The following is an 8,748-nucleotide window of genomic DNA, read 5'->3' as shown; positions in this document are numbered from 1 at the left end:
CCGAAGTGACGTTATCACGAGGTAACGAGAACGTTCCGTCCCGGGAAACGAATCCAGCTAGCGAACGCGCGAGCCCGCACCATTCCCAGTATCAGTCGCGCGCCCCGTACACGTTTCGATCCGTGTCATCGTTACGCGAAAAGGCTAGCTAACCTTCTGAATTTGTCATGGAACACGAGTGAAACTATCCTTGGCCTACGCGATATCTATCACAGTCGCGATCATCCAAAATACACGTACACTACGCCTAAATCTTTTAGCTTCATGCGGTTGGAGATATTTAGGGTAATCGTGTCGAAAGAGAACGCTGCATGAAAGCGTACGATCAAACTGTAAAATTTGTTTTCTGAAATTGATCGATAAATCGACGGTCCAACAGAATCCATCGGTAATAGAAATTGAGAGAAGGATGCGAGAAGCCTGGAAAGACGCGCTATATGCAATATGAATATCGAATAAGATAATTACTTTATATCCTATTTCCTTACAAGTTAACTACATTGCTTTGATTTTTCTTAATATCGCCAGTTTAATTTGATCGATTTGCTATCGCTTTGAAAGTTCTTAGTAGCTTGACTAAAACACCTTGCGGCATTAAAATGAAGGTGAAAATTGAGTTTCACAGCTTTACCACTGCACGATAATTTATCTACAGCGATCGAATCATTAATTTATCTCCACGATATTTCCAAATGTTATATAAAATTAATAAATTATTCATGTAGGGCGAGATCTTAAATGGCAGCTTAAAAATATGTACTTTAGCGAAAAAAACTTCGTTTTCGTATTTTTATTGTTTTCCTTATTGACATCTATATTTACAAGCTGCGTACACATCGCAATATCGTTTATTAATATATTTATACGTATTAGTCAATTGTGAACTTTTCCCTATTTATACCATTATTTAATAATTTACTGTCTGCTTCTATATAGATCAAATGCGTTTTCAAGAGGCCATTTTTGAGATTTTCAACTTTCAAATGCATATTCAAGACGTAAACTTGTAATGTACGACTTTATATCTACTTTCAAGGGCCATACTGAAGATTTTTGACTCCCAAATTGAAATAACGTCTCATTCCAGGAATTTGCCGAAACTTAAATTTTCGAGATTTCGACCAAAGTTTTCGACGATTTTGTATCAGGAGAGCATGACGTCATAGGAAACGGCACGAATTTAGCGATTTTTTAAAATGACGTCATATTTCAGGAATTTTTTAGAGTTAAAATTTCGAACAAACTTCTGGACCGATTTTATAATCGATGTAATTTTGTTGGTGGTTATTATTTTCATAACTGGAATTTCACATCACTTCTCCGAATTTTTGGGAACTGTGACACTTTAGTGCCATTCTAATTATTTTGCAATCTCATTTTTTAGTTTGTGTGCTTTTTAGAGGCTTTTCTGTAAACAAAACGTAAAAAGCAATTTATTTCCAATATTTAGTGAAACTTTCAAGCATTTTGTATATTTTCTTTATATTTACCCTCTGCTGGTACGAATGCACATTTTCCGTTCCGCCCTGAATACGCTTATTTCTCAGCAGCTGAGAAAAAATGTGCGTATAGTCCAGTCTTTGATCGCTAGGGGGCCTTCGTTTTATTCTGCATTTTGTGACTGACATTTTTAATATTGCATCGGCGATTTCCATACTCTCCTTTTAGGAAAAATTCAATCCTAATATTTCCAAACGCTTTTTTGTGGGTTATGTTTGGATTTTTCGGCTTCTAAATTCTGCTGGGTTACATTTGGAATTTTTGTCCTCCAGACGAGAGAACTCGAATCCTAATCCTTGGAAACGCACGTGAGAACTGAATAATCCAAACCTAACAAACATTGAACCATTCGTACGTTTTCATCATAGATAGAAGTACTAGTAAACAACTGATACTAGTCCCGTATTTTAAAAAATGATGATACAACGATTACTATCTCTTATATAATTGATTACAAATATAGATTATAGGATATTATATACATATCATATACATATCTATATATTATTTGTTTTCACAAATAAGATATTCGCTTTGTTTATAACGTCATCGTTCTATATCAAAGTTTGTGTATATTTTTTACAGTGAAGTTTTGAACGTAATACGAAAATATTTAAATTTCTCTACCTTCCCTCTGTTTAGTATTAATCGATAGTAGAAACAAGGTTTTTAATTCCTTGCATTTTCTTTAAACAAATAATTTAGGGGAAACATATCTTCGACAACGTATGGTCTACTTATTTCGATTACTTCCCGTAAATGGGGTATTGTAAACACTATCGCATATTGTCTGTAAAGAATTTGATTAAATTTCCCCATAATATGCGTGCACTTCTATCATAGATTGTCCCTTTTGGCCATATTGAAACACTTCCGATCCACGTATATTCGTTCTTCTATATATATTCGATGCATATTCCGATACCAGTATTAAAATCACTATCCCAAGTACTAATCATTTCACTAATACATTATAAAACCGAAACTTTATGTATTGTGATAATTACTCGTAACACTACTATTGACATATTATGTATAAAGCCAGTTTTTATCAAGTATCTATTACCATAAGTTAAATGTATTGCAAAGGAAAACAAAAACAATTATTTCGAAATCGTGAATATTTATATTTGTAGTAAATTAGTCTTACACAAGTAGGATAAAAGCTCTTGGACTTAAGCTTTTAGATTTTAACTTAAAATGTAAATAAGCAATGTAGTGCAATGTCCGTATGAAAAAGCATTCAATGTTCACATAGATTTTTTTTAAGATCAAAAGCCCTCATTCATTCTCACTCTTCTCATTATGGTAACAAATTGCAGCCTCCTAACAAACAAATTGTTCCTAGTTGACTTTGTTCGTGCAACAACGCATGAAGTTTCACATGGAAAACAAAGCTCCATCAGCAGTATATATTATTGATTTGTTGTGTTCTTTATAAAAGTTGTGATGGAGCTTAATGCTTGTATACATGCAATAGACACATTTATAAGTACATTTATAAGTATACAGTCATATATGTGACAAATAGCATTTATAACCCACCCTTTGAAATCCAGGTATAATTAAAAAACTTCACTTTCAAATTGGAGTTACTTCCTTTCACATTTTTTGAAATAAATTTAGATATATCTTTATCAGAAATCTCATTAAATAAGTTCAATCGAATTTGATTAGGCAGTGTTGTGAAGAGTTTAATTATACTATTATGCTTTTTTAAATTATGCTCTAAATCTATCCACAGATCTATTTTGAGTGGCACGAGCTGATATATAGTATATTATGCGCTGTTAAAATAAATAATATAAGATTAGCAGCACCGATTAGAATTCCTTTCCACCCTTCGATCAACTGTTACTCTATCAGGAGCATCTTGTGGTTCCTTTCCATGAGTTTTCTCCAATATTGCTTCGGTTAATTCATTAAATGCACGATCAATATTAATATCTGCTTTTGCAGATGTTTCCATAAATCTGATTCCATGCTCTCGTGCTATCTAAAGGAGGATATTAATTTATTAGTTCGTGACATTTTTGTAACTTACATACAATTTAAATTATAGCTGTTTTACCGCTTCCCCTCTTGCTGTGCTAACAACACGTTTGTCTTCCATATCGCTTTTGTTCCCCAGTATCATTTTCTCCACATCTTCATTTGCATGCTAAAATTAATTAAAAAGAGAAAATAAATAACGATTGTAAATGATTATATTTATGTATAGACAAAAAAGATTGCAATCATACTTACTTCGTCAATATTTCTCAGCCATTTAACAATATTTTCAAATGTCTTTTCATTAGTAATGTCATAAACAAGCATAATACCCATTGCACCTCTGTAATATGATGTAGTAATGGTATGAAATCTTTCTTGACCGGCTGTATCCCTGTAAATATAGAGGTTAAGGAGTGTTTAGAAAAATTTAATATTTCACAACTTACCATATCTGTAACTTGATTTTCTTTCCTCTTAATTCCACTGTCTTGATTTTAAAATCGATACCTAAGTGACAAAAAGCATATTGTTCATATATCTAACATACTCCACAGTGTAATAGCATTTATTTACATAAAACAATCAACTTTGATGACAATGTTGTCAAAATATTAATTCAGAAACGCAAATTTCTCTATGCATTTAATGTAATAAGACAATCACACTTCAATATTCAATTATTTATTGTTCATTAACTTCAGTTTACAATATCATTATTTTAGTAGCATAACCTACTATACGGAAAAAAAATTCACAATAATGGATAATTTGATCGAGGAAATCCACGAATGATAATTATTTGGACAACGTCCCTTACCTATCGTAGAAATAAATGTCGTTGAAAATGCATCGTCCGAAAATCTAAACAATATACAAGTTTTGCCAACTCCGGAATCACCGATCAGCAGCAACTTGAACAACAGATCGTACGTCTTTTTTGCCATTTCACTGTTGCTTCTTGTTAACGAGGCGCCGAAGAAAACAAAAAAGATTCGAACCTGTGGAGCACGATTAATAGTTTTGTAGACGATATTTCGAACATCGAACGCTATGAACGATTATAGGTTTCAAGGTCGGACGAGGGCGCGTCTCAACGTACAACGGTGTCTTGTTAACGACGGAAAAACCGGTCACAGGGGCTGACTATTAAAAGACAGTACGACGTCACACAACAGACCAGCACGCAGAAGCATCGGGGTAACTTTGCACTTTGCTTTCAGTCACAAGTCTGAACAGAACTTACTGATTTATTAACCGACCAACAATCCGTAATATGTACAACTGTATCTTTATAGTAATTAGCGGTAATCGCGAAACTCTGCCGGGTTCAATTGCGAATATTTCATCTACCACGGGAGGTCACCACCACTGCAAGAATAATTTTAAATCACCTGGATACTAACGGGACACATACGCACAAAGTTATTACTAGACTGCGGATGTTTATGTAAATTCACGTTTCTCTGAACGCAATCAGAGAAGTGGAACTTAGAAATTTATTTCGATTTCTAAATATCATTCTTTTTTCTAAATATACTGTCTTACTTTGGATAGTTTGTATATTTTTACATATCATAAATATTCTGTGCGTTTTTCATAGTTTCTATTTTTATGTAAATATCTGCAGTTTAGTTATTACTTCTTTTATCGATTTCACATTAACGCTTATACATTTGTACTTTGTTCGTTTCGTATCGATGCGCATCATACATTATGAATATTTTGCGATGCGATATAATTTTTTATCTAATGAACATGCTTTACAGTTACTTTCAAGCGATTTTTGCTTGAAAAATCGATGAATATTGTTAATGACAAAGTATATTGTTAATGACTAAGATAGTTTATCGCGTGATTTTCAACATTTGGATCAGGCGGGAAAATATGTTGATGAATGCTGTATATGAAGGGTAGTAATGGATTCAACAGGACCAATATTACTATATACATACATACAAGAGTTTCTATCTCTTTATCAAACGTTATTCAAAATTCATACAAAAGTTCATAAATACCACTTTAATTAATTAGTGGATTAGAAATATAATTATAAATTTTAAAGATTGCATTAAATTATTTAAGAAGGATATGTACATATAAAAATACCCATATTTAAATACCCATTACTGGGTAATAAGTGTAGAAAAATTGCTTCGGAACATGAGCGATAGGTGGCAATGAAAAATATCTACGATTTCATTATCGTTACCTATCTTTGTAGTTTGTAGTTTCTGTCAGTACAGCTTCAGATGCATGTGGAAGAGAAGCTTGATAAAACGTATTGTAACAATACGTAATTTCTTTTCTACATGATCAAGAATATGGCAGCTAAAATGCAACACTTTGATCCACCAAGCTCGGCGAGTTCTGAAAGGTAAACCATAATATTTTACCATCTGTTTCGTCTGTCCAGTCGAATATGCATTGAATTTACTGTGCTTTAGCGACGATACTGAAGTGTGTGTGGACGAGAAGGAAATTTTATTTGCTGACGAGTTGTGCGAGGATGCTGAGCGTTGCAGACGATCTGACATTGGCACACCTACTCCACAATCTCCAAGGCCACCTTCCACGGGTGAGATTTCATACACTTTCTCCTCAATGTATCGCTTCTTGGAGTATTCTTACATCTTACTTATTTCATGAAGTAAATAAGCGATGTACCAATTATTTACAGAGTCATTGATATGGAGTACTTGCGTTTGGCAAACAGGATGTACTTGGTTTACTGAAGTAGAATCTTTTTGTCATTTGAAGAAAACAGTTAAAGCCTTCAAAAGTACCTTTATCCCTTATCCTTTATCCTTTATCCTACATAATAGTCGAAAGGAAACCTTTTTCTTTGATTTTTATTTACTTTTATGTATTTTTTTGGAAATGTAATTAATAATACGATGCAACCTCGTATAATTTTTCAAATGAATTAATAGAAACTATTTGTGTTTATATGACAGGTTCTCAGAGATCACCAAGATCAAGAAGGCAGCGTACTACTAGTCTATCTCAGTCTAGCAAAAAAACTTCTGCAGAGTCTATCCTTAGAAGTAAAACTAGAACAATATACACAGCTGGTAGACCACCATGGTACAATTCAGCTGGGCAGCAAGTAGAACCTTTTGTAATTGGTTAGTAATAGAAACATAAAATATATTTATTACTTTAAAGGGAAAGAATGTACAATGCTATTAATAGTTTTGTTTTAGGTATTTGTGGGGGCAGTGCGTCTGGGAAAACCACAGTTGCAACAAAAATTATAGAATCTCTAGATGTACCTTGGGTAACGCTTCTTAGCATGGATTCATTTTATAAAGTATGAGAAAGTTATAAATATTATTGCATAGAGAAGAATGCAGATAGTATATCCAATTTTTCTTATAGGTTTTAAATGAAAAGCAACACGACATGGCTGCGCGGAATGAATACAATTTCGATCATCCCGACGCGTTCGATTTTGAGTTACTTAAAACAACGCTACAGCGTTTAAAGGAAGGTAGAATGGTGGAGGTTCCTATCTATAATTTTGTAACACATCGCAGAGAAAGTAGAACTGTATGTAGATATTTATAAGTGCATAATTGTTAAACATACTTTGTACATATAACGTTTGCTTTTTGTTTTAAAGAAAACAATGTATGGTGCCAATGTGATTATATTTGAGGGAATATTGACGTTCTACAATGTCGACGTTTTGAAGGTAAGTCAATGTATTGTCAGGAAAGCAGAATGAGTGGGTTTGAATAACAGTACTAAGGTACGAAAGTAAGAATCAAATTACCACTGATCTCCTTCATTCGATTGGTCAAGATGTGCGACATGAAGGTGTTTGTTGATACTGATGCTGATGTGAGACTTGCTCGAAGATTGCGTAGAGATATATCGCAAAGAGGGAGGGACTTGGAGGGTGTGCTAAAGCAATATAGCACTATGGTACAACCCGCTTTTTATTATTATATAGCTCCATTCATGGTTCACGCGGATATTATCGTACCTCGTGGCGGAGATAACGAAGTCGCGATAGAACTCATTGTACAGCACGTACATACTCAGCTTCAACTGGTAAAATTATCGGTTTTGTAAATCTTGCTCTCTCTTATTATGTTTACTTTAGTTCATTTCTTGTTCTAGAGGGGTTTCAAACTCAGAGAAAAATTAGCTCATTCTTATATTGGTCAGCCATTGCCATCTTCTCTCTACCTGCTTCCAGATACACCACAGATAAAGGGTCTCCACACATTTATAAGAAACAAAGAAACATACAGAGATGAATTTATATTTTATTCCAAACGTCTAATACGTTTGGTTATTGAATACGCGTTGTCTCTTCTACCCTTCGAGGTAAGTTTTGGTACACAGCGCTAATGAGATGTGACCAACGTGACTTTTAATTGTCACTTACAAAGACGCATTTATAGGATGTAAGAGTAGAAACACCACAAGGAGTATTATATGACGGAAAACGCGCAGCTACGGATAAAATATGCGGTGTTTCCATTTTGCGTGCTGGTGAAACTATGGAACAAGCTGTTAGGGACGTATGCAAAGATATTAGAATAGGAAAGATACTTATACAAACCAATCAACAGACCGGAGAACCAGAGGTAAATGATGTAATTTACTTTTCTAATTTGCCACGATCATTTAAATATTGACATAAAAATTATCAATATTATCTTCAGCTTTATTACCTTCGATTACCAAAAGATATTAAAGACTACAAAGTAATATTAATGGATGCAACAGTAGCAACGGGTGCAGCAGCCATTATGGCTATCCGAGTTTTATTGGATCATGATGTTGCTGAGGAGAACGTGTTACTCGTATCTCTACTTATGGCAGAATCAGGAGTACACTCGATAGCTTACGCATTTCCACGTGTAAAAATCGTGACGTCCGCCTTAGACCCTGTGATAAATGAGAAGTTCTACGTATTGCCTGGTATCGGTAACTTTGGAGACCGATACTTTGGAACCGAGCCATCAACCATCGAAGATTAATACAACTTAAGATCTTATACTTCAATTTTCGAAGCTATTTAATCTGTTATAATGAAAATGCAGTAATCTCATATATCTTTAATAAAATTTGTGTTACGCTGGGGAATATATGTATCGTTTATATTCATTCTATCTACGATATACAAATTTCAACACCAATCTATCTAACTGCGCGGTTAAGGAGACGTTGTATCGATGTTTGAGCCAACGACGCCTCCTTCCGCAGTGGTGCCCGCGATATGTAATTGTTTGTAATCTC

At 34.1% G+C, this 8,748-nt stretch overlaps 2 protein-coding genes and 1 long non-coding RNA gene across 5 annotated transcripts; 2 read left to right on the top strand and 1 right to left on the bottom strand.

The window, feature by feature from the left end:
• Nucleotides 1-95: 95 nt before the first annotated feature.
• Nucleotides 96-1,659, top strand: LOC125385796. Its single transcript, XR_007225436.1, has 2 exons — nucleotides 96-1,011; nucleotides 1,088-1,659. It is a non-coding gene; the product is annotated as an uncharacterized LOC125385796 (long non-coding RNA).
• A 947-nt stretch (nucleotides 1,660-2,606) lies between these two features.
• Nucleotides 2,607-4,880, bottom strand: LOC100643127 (ras-related protein Rab-10). Of its 3 annotated transcripts, none has more exons than XM_012312996.2 (6): nucleotides 4,739-4,880; nucleotides 4,313-4,493; nucleotides 3,942-4,002; nucleotides 3,748-3,886; nucleotides 3,572-3,661; nucleotides 2,607-3,496 (listed from the first exon to the last, which is right to left on the bottom strand). In XM_012312996.2, the coding sequence occupies exons 2-6, from the start codon at nucleotides 4,437-4,439 to the stop codon at nucleotides 3,311-3,313; spliced, it is 603 nt and encodes a 200-aa protein (XP_012168386.1). In that variant the 5' UTR covers nucleotides 4,440-4,493; nucleotides 4,739-4,880; the 3' UTR covers nucleotides 2,607-3,310. The 3 variants fall into 3 exon arrangements, with proteins under 3 accessions (XP_012168386.1, XP_012168385.1, XP_048265263.1); XM_012312995.2 differs by having other exon boundaries at nucleotides 4,595-4,875; XM_048409306.1 differs by having other exon boundaries at nucleotides 4,313-4,875.
• A 782-nt stretch (nucleotides 4,881-5,662) lies between these two features.
• On the top strand, nucleotides 5,663-8,597 carry LOC100642853 (uridine-cytidine kinase-like 1). The gene is made up of 10 exons (XM_003398531.4): nucleotides 5,663-5,869; nucleotides 5,940-6,070; nucleotides 6,450-6,620; nucleotides 6,699-6,805; nucleotides 6,874-7,044; nucleotides 7,118-7,189; nucleotides 7,300-7,551; nucleotides 7,621-7,830; nucleotides 7,908-8,093; nucleotides 8,172-8,597. Exons 1-10 carry the CDS (start codon nucleotides 5,805-5,807, stop codon nucleotides 8,487-8,489), a joined length of 1,683 nt encoding a protein of 560 aa, XP_003398579.1. The 5' UTR covers nucleotides 5,663-5,804; the 3' UTR covers nucleotides 8,490-8,597.
• The last annotated feature ends 151 nt before the right edge of the window (nucleotides 8,598-8,748 follow it).

The sequence above is a fragment of the Bombus terrestris genome, chromosome 10, assembly GCF_910591885.1.
Source record: "Bombus terrestris chromosome 10, iyBomTerr1.2, whole genome shotgun sequence".
Classification (NCBI taxonomy): Eukaryota; Metazoa; Arthropoda; class Insecta; order Hymenoptera; family Apidae; genus Bombus; species Bombus terrestris.
The sequence above is the reverse complement of the archived record's forward strand: the minus strand, read 5'-3'. Positions and strand labels throughout refer to the sequence as shown.